The sequence below is a fragment of the Mustela putorius genome, unplaced genomic scaffold (genome assembly GCF_011764305.1).
Source record: "Mustela putorius furo isolate JIRA1106 unplaced genomic scaffold, ASM1176430v1.1 tig00000785_pilon_pilon_pilon, whole genome shotgun sequence".
Lineage (NCBI taxonomy): Eukaryota > Metazoa > Chordata > Mammalia > Carnivora > Mustelidae > Mustela > Mustela putorius.
In genome coordinates this window covers 6,597,258-6,614,003 of record NW_025421480.1, presented here as the reverse complement: position 1 = coordinate 6,614,003, position 16,746 = coordinate 6,597,258, and the positions used below count along the sequence as shown (strand labels likewise).

Here is a 16,746-nt window from a genome sequence, read left to right as displayed (position 1 = left end):
ACAAAAATCCACCAATGGTAGAAAGGATAAATGAATTGTAGTGTACATATACAGCAGACCCACCAGTGAAAACGAACAAAGTTCTGCCATATGCAACAATGGGTAAAAATCTAACAAATGGAAGGTTGAACAAAATAAGCCAGACACAAAAAAATACACATACCATAAATTTTAAAAGGGCAAAAATGCTAAATTCAATGGCATATGTATTTACCACGATAGAAAAAGTACAAAAAAGTAAATGCTTAAGAGAAAAGCAGCCAAATTCTCACCAGCTCTAGCTTCCATTTCTCAGCCTCACCAGCCGATGGACCTTTGACTGCATCTGCATTGCCCTGGGAGAATCGCCTCTTGGCACCTTCATTCATCCCAGAGCCATCGCCTGTTGTAATCCAAGAATTCTGCAGGTTTCCCTAAAGTAAAATGTAGGAATAATTACAACCGGCATTTAGCTTTAAGTCAACACGCATGATTTACAAATGGAACGGATTCTCATCTGTGATGGAACAAATTCAAGAGCGGATGCCTCCAAGCTACATGTCAAAATGACTTTACATTTTCAGGCTATCAGGGTCATATTCCACAAGTGTTACAAAGTCCGATTCCTACGGGCACAGGCAGTAACGTAGATGAGCAAAGAGGGCTGCCTGCCTGTGTTTCAGCAAATGAACTCCCCTCTTACTTCTCTGGAGACATACATTCTTAAAGCACACAGCCCTCTCTTGGTTTCATTTTCCATCTTTCCCTACTGGGCTCCAGGCTCAGTGGGGAGTCTGTTTGAGATTCCCCTCCCTCTCCTGCGACCCACCCCCCACATTACTCTTTCATGCATTCTTCTCGCTCTCTAAAATAATCTTTTAAAAGAGGAAACTGAGTCACACTGAGTAACTTGTAAGAGTCACAGAGGTAGGAAGTAGCTAATAAGCAGCAGAGCCAGGATGCGAACCTTGGCAATCTAGGCCCCCAGTCCATGCCCCAAACCACTATGCTCTCCTGCCGTTTCAGAAAAGTATTATCTTCAATAAGAAAAATAGTGCATGGAGATAAACAGCACTGACACCTAGCCTGCATGTCAGGGACTCACAAAGGAAGGGGAGGGACATGACAAATGATCCAGAACTTGCAGCCACGACAGTTCCAGGCAATTTTTGCCATGAGTGAATGCAAACTCATATTATAAAAAAAAAATCTTCTGATTTTTAAAAAAGATAAGCCAGATATCTGGTTTTTCATTTGAAACACTGTTAAATACTGGTTCATAGTTTGTCAAACAAACCAAACATGCCTACAGACCACATCTGATGTGTACCCCTTGTGTCTGTACCTCCAGGAGGGACCCTCTCAACAGTCAGTGAACTATGCAGCCCAAAGATCTGGGTAATTTGTGTGTACAAGGACTGAAATATTAATAATACCATTCAACAAACAATTACTGAACTCTTGCTAAGGACCCAAGGATATGGTAGTACTCACAAGAGAGGACAGGTCCCAAAGACAGAACTACACTGCAGTGTCCTATCATGCCAGAATGAGCTACACTCACTCATCCCAAGTAGTATTCTGATGGCCTATTCCATGTTCTTCTGGAAGTTCAGTTTAATGCAAATATTTGTGTATGATGCTTCCTATGTTTAGGCACTGTGCTAAGAGCTTGGAGGGTCAAAATGAGCAAGACCAGTCTTATCCTCAAGACAAACCCCTAAGCAGATAATTTCAATTTAATAAGGTTAAGTGCTAGGCCAGAGATGCGCACGGGGAACTGTGCAAAAAGAAAGGAGGGGCACTAAGAAGAACCAGAGATTCAAGGAAGGTTTTCTGGGGACGTGCTGACACTGGTATGGGATCTTGGATGGGAAAGAGTGAGCTAGATGAGAAGAGCATGCCAGAAAGAAAACATGACAGGGAAAGTCACAGAGGTGTGAAAAAGTCTGGTGCCTGAAGCAACTCAGAATTACTAAATATTGAAGCACAAAACAGATATCAAAATGTCAAGCTAGAGAGTCAAATAAGGGTCTAGAAAACGTGGTACAACAAGCTTGAACTTGACTTTGTGGGTGAGGACAAACTGCTCAAGATCTGAGGGCATTCGAAGTTGCCTTAGAGCATCATGAAGAACAGCAGCACTAATTTCCTGTAATGAAACTGGAAAAAGTACGTACACCACAGATCGCTGACTTACGATATAAAATAATGTCATTCTTTGAAAAGAACCGATAGTCTAATGGACACTTTGTCCTTCCACAGATAACATTTAAGAATGTGAATGGTATTTGACCAAAATTTTAAAAAATCTAATTACATTTACATCCCTGGAGATCACTGAAAACCTGATTTCTTAATTGAGGGGAGTGAAGGTAGCGAGTGGATGAAAGCAGACAGGGAAAGAAATGACCTAGAAATGTCCTGCTTTTAAAAAAAATCTCCTAGAGGGGCGCCTAGGTGGCTCTGTGGGTTAAAGCCTCTGCCTTAGGCTCGGGTCATGATCCCAAGGTCCTGGGATTGAGCCCCACGTCGGGCTCTCTGCTCAGCAAGGAGCCTGCTTCCTCCTCTCTCTCTGCCTGCCTCTCTGCCTACTTGTGATCTCCATCTGTCAAATAAATAGATAAAGTTTTATAATAAATGAATAAATAAATAAATAAACCTCCTAGATCTTTGAATGAGCACACATGCCAAAATTTCTTTCTTTCTCTTTCTTTCTGTCTTTCTTTCTTTCTTCCTTTTTTTAAGATTAATTTATCTGCAGGCAGGGAGGGGACAAAGTGAGTCACAAGCAGACTCCATAGAGAGCACAGAGCCCAACTTGGGGCTCGATCTCACTACCCAGACGTCATGATCTGAGCTGAATCCAAGAGCTGGACATTCAACAGACTATGCCACCAGGTACCTTCCAAATTTCTAATAGCATATTTAATATTATTATAATTGCTCAAACTCAGGAGAAAAGCTCTCCATGAAGAGAAATTTCATGGAATGATAAAAAATGAAGATGGAAATGGTGGTAGTTTTTAAAAAAATAACCTGTTTGTTTCTTCAACCACTGGGTCATAAAGTAGGCTAAGTGTTAAACATCATGTAGGCTACCATCCAAGTCCAAGGCTAAAATTCAGGAACAATAAAGAGGACATTCCCCTCTTCTGAGGATAATCTTCTACCCCATGGCAAACAAAGGTAGTTTGGTTCAATAGTGACAAGCTATTCCTAACTGGGAATAGCCAGATGGACTCAAGGCTAGCCAGATGGACGTGGGGGTCAAAACAGCCCCATGTTTGAATCCTAGCTTTGCCATTTTCTAGCTCTGTGACATTAGCAGACTTGCTCTGTTTACTTAACCACACTGTACCTTAATTTACTCACCTGAAAAGAGAATAACACCTGCCTTCCTTTGCTACTATCAACCGGAAATAATTGCATATAAATAAAGTGATTGATAGAGTGGCTGCCACATTATAACATGTAGTCATCCGTAAGTATTAATCATGACTATCTAACTATTTTAATTATTTTTCAAAAGAAGGCATTAAGAAATACTGAAAAGCTATACCCAAATCCACCAACAGCTTTGGCAAGATCTACCATCAGCATGATAATAGGCTCAGTAAAAAGAGTTGAGGGGAAAAAAAAAAAAGATAATGCCTCTTGATGTGTTTATATTTAAGATATTCTAAAAAGTTTCATTTACATTAAAATTCTGAACATGGTGTACCAAGCATACGTTGCTGAAATGCCTCAATTCACCTACACAAGCAAAAAGCAACAGCAGTAATTCCATAACAACAAAATAATACATTAGACCAACATTAAAATAGATATGGAGGTCTCCGAACCCATGTGCAACAATCAGTTTGTTTGCATTATGGGTTAGTGTATGTGAATTTAAAAAAAAAAAAAAAGAAAGAAAAGAAACACTCTAGAACTTTGTTTTTTCCATAACTATGGCTGTAAATTTCTTCAGCAAGTTTCCTTTGTTCCTAAGGCAAAGCATGTGTGCTTGTACGTTGCTTCCTTCCCCTTCTGTGTTACTCACTTCTCTTGCCCTCTGGTTCACTTGTCTGCCTAATTTCCTTTCTCACTTCACTTCCCCTTCTTCCACTTCTTTGTCATTGTACAAATACCAACGTCTATGAATAATCGAGTCACTGTTTGCTAAGTGACTGCATATTTGGAAAAAAAGCAAAAGAATATATTTTTAAAACGAGCTACTTCCAAGTACTTTTTATATGGCTCTATCGTCTTCAAACTGACATTAAAATAATAAGCAACTAAGATGGAATTTTTAAGTACTAACATTGATAATAAAGAATAATATAAATATTCAGAAAACACTCTTCTGGTGAAGGGAGAAAAGCTGGACGCAAACTGAAATATACTGCAGAAAAATCAACGGGAAGCCCCATTTGCCATTCAGATTTAACACAATCAGCTACTTCTAAATAGGAAATTCTAACAGAGAACTCAAAGATTACAAATGAGACATAGGTCAGGTCAACGAAAAAACTCTTCAAAATAAAAAATCAGAGAACACCTAGGTAAAACATGGAGACAACTGATTTACCAATGACAACCAGGTCAAAGTCATCAAACCCATTATAAAGTAAAGCCACAGCAGACAAGTATTAACACTTCCTCATGGAACACTGAGTTTGTTTCAAAAGGCAAAACAAGCTATGATTAACAGTGTTCTGTAGCAAAAGAGTAAATAACATTTTTAAGGCAACAGTATCTCTGACCGGTCACAAGGAGATACTAAGTTTAAACACTACTTAAATGTCATCACAAGAATTTTGTGTCGTACAGTTATGGACATCACTGACTCCACTGTTCTTCAAAATGTGGTGCACGGATTAAAAAAAAAATGTGGTGCTGTCATACTAGAATTTTTTAGGCAACTTGTTAAAAATTCATATTTTTAACTCAAGAACTGAACCCAAACTCAATGAATCAGACTCTCAGGGGAGGAGAGCTTAGGAATTGTATGGCCAGCAAGTAGCCCAACTGACTGTTACTCATATTCAAGATTAAGAACAGCTGGGGTGCCTGGGTGGCTCAGTGGGTTAAGCCTCTGCCTTGGGATCAGGTCATGATCCCCAGGGTCCTGGGATTGAGCCCCGCATCGGGCTCTCTGCTCAGTGGGGAGCTGCTTCCCCCTCCCTCTCTGCCTGCCTCTCTGCCTACTTGGGATCTCTCTCTATCAAGTAAATAAATAAAATCTTTTAAAAAAATAAAGATTAAGAACAGCTAATATAGGTGAATCTTCTCAAACTACCAATAAACAGAGGACACAAGAGGTAAAGCCACATCTGAAAGCTGCATAACATTACTCATGACACACCCAGCTTGTCAGGGACGCCGGAAACCAACATGCTGATCCCGGAACCCCGGGCCCACACTCCCTTTGCTACCCCATGCTACCAACTAGACTTATTAGGACGCAGAGGGCAAGGAAAATTTAGAGACCTACAACAGAAATCTAAGCTAGAGTTACAAAGTTTCTGGATTTAACCAAGTCCTTCCTTACACGATCTGCTTCCTGCTTTGGACTTGCTCTTTCTCTATGGGCAAAACACGCACAGCAGGTACGCTCCGAGGGGAAATCAGCACAGATACTCGGCACTGCGTCACTGCGTCTGAGGGGTCATTCCACCACGGTGAATTTAATTTCTGAGGCCCCAAGTGAGTCACAGCATAGCACATTTGCCAAATGTCAAGTCAAGAATTTCAGCAGTTCAGAAGGGTGGGGGAGAGGGTAGGACAGAACATTCAAACTAAAATATAATTTTTGGTATGAAAAAAAGTGCTCACAGATGCATCCAGAAGTGTTTGTTCCCTCATTGCTTCCTCTTGTCTCTGAGATTTCAGCTCTTGTTGGAGTCTTTCATTTTCAAGCACAACTACTTGAACCCTATTTTTCATTCCAGAGAGTTCCTCCTATAAAAGCAGAAACAAAAATACCAACTACATTAAGCATTTTGAAGCAGTGTTAATCGCTGATTACTAGGTGATCCAACATGATACAAAGCACGGGAAACACGCTCTCCATCCACTTTCTGAAATATTGTAATTACAGTTAGACAAATAAAGCAACTCAAACACGAGCTAACAAACTAAAAGAGACCTGGGGAATATAGTAAAAAGTCTGCTAATGGCCATATCACAGAAATGTGTGGTTATGACAGTTTTTTTGGTAGGCTACTGAAAAGACTTAAAGGGGTTATCTAAAAGACTTTTAAGAATAAGGTAGACTTTTCTTTTTTTTAAGATTTTTATTTATTTATTTGACAGAGAGTGAGAGCACAAGTAGGCAGAGAAGCAGATAGAGAGAGAGGGGAAGCAGACAGCAAGCCTTACTCGGGGCTCGATCCCAGAACCCTGAGATCATGACCAGGGTCGAAGGCAGAAGCCCAACCCACTGAGGCACCCAGGCAGCCCGAATAACATAGTCTTTTAAACAATAAAGTGAGATATATTATTACTCCTGCTCAAATGCCAACAACTTGATGAACCTAACAGAGGTTTAAAGGAACAACAGAGGACTCTGAGACAGGCATGGAAACAGAGTATTTATCCACAACTGGTAGCCAGATGGAAGGAAATTATGACTGAGACAGTTTGCTGGAGAGTTCTAAAAGAGTGCTTTCCTGGCTTTGCAAGCATCAGATAAGGGATTATAATACATAACAATTAGAATAGCTATTGAGCGGCATCGTACTCTCTGAAAAAAGGTAAAAAAGATCAATACATTGATGGCACAACACTTCATTACCAGTGTAATAAAAAACAATTAAGCTATATATGCAAGTTCCATTTACCAATTATTTTATGCAGAAAAAAGCCAAAACTCAAGTCTACAATTGAAAGCTTTATTTAAAAAAATATATTGCAGGCTTCCAATTTGGGGAGAGGAATCTAATGAGTTTGGAAGACATCATTCACAAGAGAAAAGCTGAACACACCAAAAAATAAGCCACTCTTCTTTTCTGTTTTTTGAAATATTTTATTTATTTATTTATTTATTTATTTATTTGTCAGAGATAGAGAGAGAGAGAGAGAGAGAACATAAGCAGGCAGAGGCAGAGAGAGAAGCAGGCTCCCCACTGAGCAAGGAGCCCGATGCGGGGCAGCGGCTTAATCGACTGAGCCACCCCGGTGTCCTACAACCCCTCTTCTTAAATCCGTAAGAGAACTGAGGTCACAGGGAAAAGTGCCATCCCCCAAAATGGAGAGACAGGCAGGTGTTCCTGAGAATCACAACCTACCTGAGCAGCCAGGGGAACTAGTGTTGGCAAGGAAAAGGTAAAATGTAATTGGAAGCTCAGAGTTGACAAGTTTGAGGGTTAAATACTCCAGAAGGACCATCTTAAGGGGATTCCTACACTTCTGTGAGTTTTATCTCTAGGGATACTACCAGGTTCATACAACAAAGGCTAGAGAAAAATCCCTTCATGCTTCCTCTTGGGCATTTCCTCTTTGGGCATTTAAAAATGCCCAAAGCATTTCTGTTCTTAAAAAGGCCTGCATCAAGAGAAAGTATTTTAACAGAGCCTAAATAGCTGGGGTTTTTCACACGTAGCTGCTGTGCCTTCAGGAAGGGAACGGAAGGGAAACCCCCAACTCCAGCTCCCTGTAGCCTTCCCACCTCACTTTCTGTGCCAGGATGACTGAGAAGCAATTGTGAAGGTCAAAGTTAACTGTCACAGGCTCCCTAAAAGACAGAGACCTAGTCATAGGACTATAAAATGCTTCCCCTACTCCCACACCCACCACTGGGGAGACATAAAGCAGGACACTAGAGGAAATTTTAGCCTCTGACAATTGCAGTAACACCAAACAGTAAACACAGCCTAAGACCTACCACAATAAACATAGTATCGCACACTAAACAGTTTCTTTTACCCACCACCTCGTGGCCAGCATTCAGCAAAAAATTAGAAAGCACACTAAAAGACTTAAAGCACAGTTTAAAGAGATAAAGCAAGCACAGAACCAGACCTGAATATGGCAGCAGTGCTAGAATTACCAGATTGGGAGTTTAAAATAATTATGATTAATAAGTTAAAACATCTAATGGAAAAAAGTGGACCACATGAAAGGACCGATAGGAAATATAAGCAGTAATGGAAACTTCAAGAAAGATTCAAAGTGCTGGAAATGAAAACCACCATAATAAAAATGATGAATGCCTTTCATGGGCTCATGAATAGACTGACACAACCAAGAAAAGAACTGGGGAACTTAAAGAACTGCTAATAGAAATTTCCCAAACTAAAATGCAAGGAGAAGAAAGAATGAAAAAGAACAGAATATCCAAGAAACGTGGGACGATTATAAAAGGTGACAAAGAGAGAAAGAACAAGAAGAAATATTTGAAGCAATAATGACTGAGAATTTTACAAAATCATAACCACCAAACCACAGACCCAGGAAGCCCAGAGAACACCAAGCACTATAAAATAAACCAAAAAATCTATACCTAGACATATCAGAGTCAAACTGCATAAAATCAAAGACAAATAGAAAATCTTTAAGGAAATCAGAAATCAGGGTTTTCTTCAGAAACCCTGCATAAAACAAGACAATGGAATGAAATATTTAAAGTATGGAGAGGAAAAAACTCACCAACCTAGAATTCTGTATTAAGACATATTAACCTTCAAAGGTAAGGGGAAAATAAAGACTTTCTTAGATAAACAAAAATTGAGGAAATCAGTGAGGTCTGCCTTGCAAGAAATGTTACATGCTCTTCAGAAAGGAGGAAAATGATACAGGTTATAAATAAGCTTAGACATACACAAAATAGAAAGAGCATTAGTAAAGGAATATATGGGGATAAAACAAAATACTTTGCTTCTTTAAATCTTAACTGATCTAACATATAACAGTATGTTCAGCATCACAGTAGCACTATACACAGTGATCACAGCTTATGAATGATTGAGATGAATGGCAGAAACATTATAGAGAACAGAAGGGAGGGACTGAAGCTCTATTACAAGGAACTCTCCCTTCCCATGTGGTGGTACAGAGCTATTTGAAAGCAGACTTAGATTATTGATCAAGGTAATTGCAAACTCAAGGACAATCACTTACAAAAGTAAAAAAAATAAATAAAAAGCCCCCTGCTATGCTCAGACAGGAGAAAACTTCCAATCACATAACAGGATCGCTTAGAGCCAGGGATGGCAGAAAAAGAGTAGAAGACTGAGGAAAGAGACAGAAAGAAAGAAAGAAAGAAAGAAAGAAAGAAAGAAAGAAAGAAAATAAATAAATTAGGAAATTAAGAAAGAATTAAGAAAGAAAGAACGAATGAACAAGGGCGGTAAGTAGAAAACAGTAGCAAATATGGTAGATATTATTCCACTGTATCAATATCTAAGTGTATCAATAATAACTTTTTTAAGTGTCCATAGTCTGAATACACCAATAAAAAGACAGAGGTGGCTCAGTGGGTTAAGCCGCTGCCTTCGGCTCAGGTCATGATCTCAGGGTCCTGGGATCAAGGCCCGCATCGGGCTCTCTGCTCAGCAGGGAGCCTGCTTCCCTCTCTCTCTCTCTCTCTGCCTGCCTCTCCATCTACTTGTGATTTCTCTCTGTCAAATAAATAAATAAAATCTTTAAAAAAAAAAAAAAAGACAGAGGCAGTAAGAGTGAATGACAAACATGACACAAGTATATGCCATCTATAAGAAGCCCACTTTAAATATAAAGACACAGATCAATGAAAGGTAAATGGATAGAGGCGTACCATGCTAACATAAACCAAAAGCTGGTATAGCTATATTAATTTCAGACAAAGCAGACTTCATACCAAAGGAAAATATAAGGGGTAAAAAGAAGCAAGACATAATGATAAAGGGGTCAATTCTCCTGGCACACAATGATCCTTAATGTGTAAGAACATCAAAATACATAATACAAAAACTGATAGAGCTGTACAAAGAAATAAATGAATCCACTATTTCAGTTGGAGATTTCAAAACCCCTCTGTCAGTAGACAGAGCCAACAGATCTGTTGACAGAACCAACAGATCTTACGGATTGGCAAAACATTGGTAGGTACACAGTTGAACTGAACAGCACCAGCCATCAACTGGCATTTATAGAGTATTTTATCCAACAAGAGAATACACATTCTTCTTAAGCTAAAACACGACATTCGCCAAGACATACCACCACATCCTGGGTCTAAAAACACATCTTAACAAACAAAAAGAATAGAAATCATAAAAAAGTATGTTCTCAGACCACAGTAGAATTAAACCAGAGATCAGTAACAGAAGGATGGCTGGGACATTCCCAATATACTTGGTGATTAAACAATATTTCTAAATACATACAGATCAAGGACAAAGTCTCGAAAAAATTAAAAATACTTTGAACTAAATAAAAATGAAAATACAACTTATCAAGATTTGTGAGATACAACAAAATCAGTGAAAAACATTAGAAAAGAAGATTCCAAATCAACGATCCAAGCTTTTGTTGGAGGAAACTTTAAAAAAAGGGGTGGGGGAGAGGAGTAAATTAAATTCAAAGTAATCAGAAGACACAAGAAAAATTAGAGATCAAAGAAATTTAAAATAGAAAATCAATACAGGGGCGCCTGGGTGGCTCAGTGGATTAAAGCCTCTGCCTTTGGCTCAGGTCATGATCCCAGGGTCCTGGGATCAAACACAGCATTGGCTCTCTGCTCAGCAGGGAGCCTGCTTCCCCCCACCCTGCCCCCCTCACTCTCTGCCTGCCTCTCTGCCTACTTGTGATCTCTGTCAAATAAATAAATAAAATGTTTTAAAAAAGAAAAAGAAAATCAATAGAGAAAAGCACCAGAACCAAAAGCTGGGTCTTTGAAATGATCGATAAAACTGGGAAGACTCTAGACTCTAGCCTGGCTAACTGAGAAAAAAAGGGAGTAAACACAAATTATTAACATCAGAAATGAAAGCCGGGTCATCCTGACAGATCCCAAGGACATTAAAAGGATAACAAAGGAATACCATGAGTAACTCTATGCCCATAAATTTTATAATTTAGATAAAACAGACCAATTCCTTGAAAGACACGATCTTTAAAAACTCACAGAAGGAGAAATAGTCTGAACAAGGCTTACATCTATAAAAGCAATTGAATCAATTATTAATAACATTTAAAACAGAAAGCACCTTGTCTGCCATTAGTTCACATTTAAATTATACCAAAAATTTAAGTAATAGATTATACCGGTTTTTTTACATCTTCCATAAAATATCTGAGGGAATACTTCCTAATTCATTTTTGGGTACCCTAATATCCAAACCAGTTGAAGACACTACAGGAATGGAAAACTAGAGACCAATAATATATCTCATGAAGATAAATACAAAAATCCTCATCGAAATATCAGCAATTCAAAAGCAATGATGTATAAAATTATTATACAATAGGACAAAATGGAATTTATTCTAGGTATACAGGTTGGTCCAATATTTGAAAAGGAATTAATGTGATCCATCATATCAACAAGCTAGAAAAATCATTTATGATCATACCAGTAGACAGAAGAAGCAAGTGACAAATTTCAGTAGCCATTCAAGATAAAAATTCTCAGTAGGAAATAGAAGAAAACATCCTCAAATTTATAAACAGCATCTATAAATAACAAACAGTTAATGTCATACTCAATGGTGAGACTATAGATAGTTTCCCATTAAGAACAAGAACAAGGAGGGGCACCAGGGTGGCTCAGTGGCCTAAGTGTCTGCCTTTGGCTCAGGTGATGATCTCAGGGTCCTGGGATCGAGCCCCACATTGGGCTCAATGCTCAGCAGGGAGCCTGCTTCCCCCTCTCTCTCTGCCTCTCTGCCTATTTGTGATCTCTCTCTCTCTGTCAAATAAATAAAATCTTTATTAAAAAAAAAAAAAGAACAAGAACAAGGCAAGCATGTCCCTTCTCATCACTCCTATTCATCATACTAAAAATCCTAGCTAATGCAACAAGATATGAAAAAGAAATAAAAACCATATATACTGGAAAGGAAGAAATAATCTTTTAAAAAGACATCTGGTTTTGTTAAAGTTGACATGACTCTCTACAAAGAAGATCTCAAAGAATCAAAAACCAGCTAGAATAAGCGATTCTGGTCGAGGTTGCAGATTACAAGATCAATATACAGAAGTTGATTATTTTCTTAAATATTAGCAATAAATAATTGGAATTTGAACTAAGAACACATTACCAGTTACATTAACACTAAAAAAATGAAATACTGAGGCATAAATCTCACAAAATGTGTACTAGATCTATATGAGAAAAGCTGCAAAACTCTGAAAAATAAAGGAATGCCTAAAAAAATGGATAGACAGTCCATGTACATGCATAGGAAGACTCAGTTTTGTCGACATGCCAATTTCCAACCCGCTCTATAGATTCAATAAAATCCCAATCAAAATCCCAGTATGTTATTTAGTGGAAATTTACCAATTTTAATTCATATAAAGGAGCAAAAGACCCAAATAGCTAATACCATAGTGAGGAGAACAGTATCAGAAGATTGACCCTACCCAACTTCAAGACCCTACCCAACTTCAAGACTTACTATAAATCAAGACAGTATGTTACGCAAAAGAACAGACCAACAGATCAGAGGCACAGAAAAGTGAGCCCCGAAGTAGATTCAAACAAATACAGCCAACTGATCTTTATAAAGAAGCAAAGGCAATCCAATGGAAACAATCTTTTCAACAAATGGTGCTGCAACAACTGAATATCCACATGCAGGAAAAAAAAAAAAAAAAAGAAGAAGAGAAAGGAAAAAAATAATCTAAACAATGACCTTACATGTTACACAAAAATTAACTCATAATGGACCACAGATCTAAGTGTAAAACATAAAGTTATGGAAGAATGGGGAAAATACTCATCACCCTGGATTCAACAATGATTTTTACATAGAACCAAAAGCAAAATTTATGAAAGAAAAAATTGGTAAGTTGGATATTACTGAAATCAAAACCTTCTGCTCTATAAAAGGCACTGTTAAGAAAATCAAAGGCTAGCCATGCACTAGGAGGAAAAAATTGCAAAAGACGTAGTTGATAAATGACTGGTATCCAAAAAAAAAAAATATATATATATATATACACACACACACACATATATATAAATGTATAAATATATATATAAAATATATATAAATATATATATATATATATAATATATATAAGGAACTCTAAGAACTCAGTAATAAGAAATAAACAACTCAATTTAAAAAAAGAAAGTATATAAATGGAAAATAATGCCCAATATTATATGTCATCAGGGAATTTACATTAAAACACACCTTTAGTACATTACTAATGACACCAAATGCTGGCAAGGATGTGGAGCACCAAGAACTCTCATTCACCACTGGTGAAAAAGCAAAATGGTACTTTGGAAGACACAGTCTGACAGCTTCTTACAAAACTAAAAATACTGTTATCATGTGACCCAGCAACTGAGCTTCTTGGTATTTACTCAAATGAGTTAAAAGTTTATATCCACAAAAACCTGCACATGTATATTTATAGCAGTGTTGCTCCTAGTTGCCAAAACTTGGAAGCAAGCAAGATGTCCTTCAAAGAATGAATGGATAAACAACCTATGTTATATCCATACAATAGAATTTTATCCAGTGATTAAAAAAAGGCTATTGAGCCATAAAAAGAAATGAAGGAAACTTCAATGCCTACTACGAAGTCAGCGAAGCCAGTTTGAAAAGGCTACACATTATGTGATTCCAGCTACATGACAATCTGAAAAAGCAAAACTGTGGAGACAATCAAGAGATCAGTGGTTGCCGGGATTTGAAGGGCCAGGAAGGGAGATGAGGAAATGGAGCACAGACTGATCTCTATGGCAGTGGAACTAATCTCTTTGCCACTGTAATGATGGATACACATCACACATTTTTCAAAAGCTACAGAATTTACAAAGAGTAAGCACTAATGTAAATGTAGAATTTAGCAAATAATAATGTAATAATATTGGTCATCAACTGAAATGAACATGCCACATTGATACACGCTGTTAATAACAGCAAGAACTGCTGAGGAGGTATGAAGGGGAAGTGCATGGGAACTCAAGGTGCTTTCCACTCAATGTTTCTGTAAACCTAAAACTAATCTAAAAAATAAAGTCTATTAATTTTAAAAAACTAATAAGATATCGCCACCAAACATTTAAAGAAGAGTTAATACCTATGAACTATTCTCAAAAAATAGAAAAGGAAGGAAAACTTCCAAATTCACCCTATAAGGCCAGCATTACCTTGATGCCAAAACCAGATAAAGGCACCAGCAGAAAAGAGAACTATAGGCCAATATCCCTGATAAACACAGATGCAAAAATTCTCAATAATATACTTCCAAACTGAATCCAACAATACATTTAAAAAAATCATTCACCACAAGAAAGTGGGATTTATTCCAGGTTTTCAAGGGTGGTTCAAATTTGCAAATCAGTCGACATGATACACCACATTAATACAAGAAAGGATAAGAACCATATGATCATTTCAATAGATGCAGAAAAAGCATTTGATAAAGTACAACAGCCATTCATGACAAAAACACTCAACAAAGTAGGTTATGACTCAACATAATAAAGTCCGTATATCAAAAACCCACAGCTAATATCATCAATGGGGAAAGACTGAGACCTTTTCCTCTATGGTCCAGAACAAGACAGGAATGTCCAATTTTGCCACTTCTGCAACACACTACTAGAAGTCCTAGCCACAGCAATCAGACAATAAAAAGAAATAAAGAACATCCCAACTGGCAAGGAAGAAGCAAAATTTTCACTATTTGCAGATGACACGATTCTCCATATGGAAAATCTGACCAAAAAACTGCTAGAGCTCATACACGAATTCATTAAGGTCACAGGATACAAAGAACATACAGAAATCTGTTACATTTCTATACACCAATAATGAAGCAGCAGAAAGAGAAATTAATGAATCTATCCCATTTACAATTGCACCCAGAACAGTAAGATTCCAGGACTAAACCTAATGAAAGAGGTGAAAAACCAGTACTCTGAAAACTATAACACTGATGAAAGAAACTGAAGGTGACACAAAGAAATGGAAAGACATTTCATGCCCATGGATTAGAAGAATATTGTCAAAATGTCTACGCTATCTAAAGCAATCAACACATCTAATGCAATTCCTATCAAAATACCAACAGCACTTTTCATAGAGCTAGAACAAATAATCCTATAATTTGTATGGAACCATGAAAGACCCCAAATAGCCAAAACATCCTTGAAAAAGAAAAGCAAGCCAGAGGCATTAAAATTCCAGACTTTAAGTTATATTACAAAGCCATAGTGCTCAAAATGGTATGATACTAGACACAGAACAGAAAACCCAGAAATGAATCCACAAGTATATGGTCAATTAATTTTAAAGCAGGAAAGAAGATACAGTGGGAAAAAGTCTCCTCAGCAAATGGTGTTGGGAAAACTGGAGAGCGACATGCAAAAGAATGGAACTGGACCACTTTCTTATACCAAACACAAAAATACATTCAAAAGGATTAACTAAATGTCAGGCCTGAAACCATAAAATTCCTAGAGGAGTACACAGGCAGTAACCTCTTTCACATCAGCTGTAGCAAGTTCTATCTAATATGTTTTTTGAGGCAAGAGAAACAAAAGCAAAAATAAACTACTGGGATGACATCAAAATAAAAAGCTTCTGCACAGTAAGAGAAACAATCAATAGAACTAATATGGAATGGGAGAAGATATTTGCAAATGGCATATCTGATAAAGCATTAGTATAAGCATTAGTATCCAAAATATATAAAGAACTTTAAAAAGTCCTATACTCAAAAAAACAAATAATTCAGGGACACCTGGGTGGCTCAGTCGGTTGAGCATCTGCCTTTGGCTCAGGTCATGATCCCAGGGCTCTGGGATCGAGCCCTGGATTGCGCCCCTGGCTCAGCTCTCCTCTTCACCGCCCTCTCCCCTGAATTCATGCTCTTTCTCTCTCAAATAAATAAAATCTTTAAGAAAACAACAACAAATAATCCAATTAAAAATAGGCAGAACACACAAATAGGCATTTTTCTAAAGAACACATACAGATGGCCAACAGACATATGAAAAGATGCTCAACATCACTGATCATCAGGGAAATACACATCAAATCTACAATGCAAAACTATAATGAGCTATCGCTTCATAACTGCCAGAATGGCTAAAATCAGTAACCCAAAATACAACAGGTTTTGACAAGGATGTGGAGAAAAGGGAACCCTCTTGCACTGTTGGTGGGAATGCTGACGGGTGCAGCCACTCTAGAAAACAGAATCGAGCTTCCTCAAAAAGTTAAAAATAGAACTACCCTACCATCCAGCAACTGTACTAGTAAGTATTTGCCCAAAGAATATAAAAATACTTAATTCAAAGGGATAGGGATATATGTACTCCAATGCTTATACCAACATTATCTACAATAGCCAAATTATGGAAAAGAGCCCAGATGTCCATCAACTGATGAATGGGTAAAGAAGTGGTACTGGGGCACCTGGGTGGCTCAGTGGGTTAAAGTCTCTGCCTTCAGCTCAGGTCATGATCTCAGGGTCCTGGGATCGAGCCCCGAATTGGGCTCTTTGCTCAGCGGAGAGCCTACTTCCCCCTCTGCCTCTGCCTACCTCTCTGCCTCCTTGTGATCTCTCTCTCTCTGTCAAATAAATAAAAATAAAAATCTTTAAAAAAAA

At 37.9% G+C, this 16,746-nt stretch overlaps 1 protein-coding gene across 9 annotated transcripts in view; it reads right to left on the bottom strand.

The window, feature by feature from the left end:
• The window catches only part of SDCCAG8 (SHH signaling and ciliogenesis regulator SDCCAG8), a 229,621-nt gene that overhangs the window by 191,386 nt on the left and 21,489 nt on the right, over positions 1-16,746 (bottom strand). For all 9 annotated transcript variants that reach the window (XM_013058426.2, XM_004756777.3, XM_004756779.3 and 6 more), the window contains 2 exons: positions 5,800-5,925; positions 273-413 (listed from right to left, as the gene is read on the bottom strand). In XM_013058426.2, coding sequence (XP_012913880.1) covers positions 273-413; positions 5,800-5,925 — 267 coding nt within the window. The remainder of the gene's footprint in view (positions 1-272; positions 414-5,799; positions 5,926-16,746) is intronic.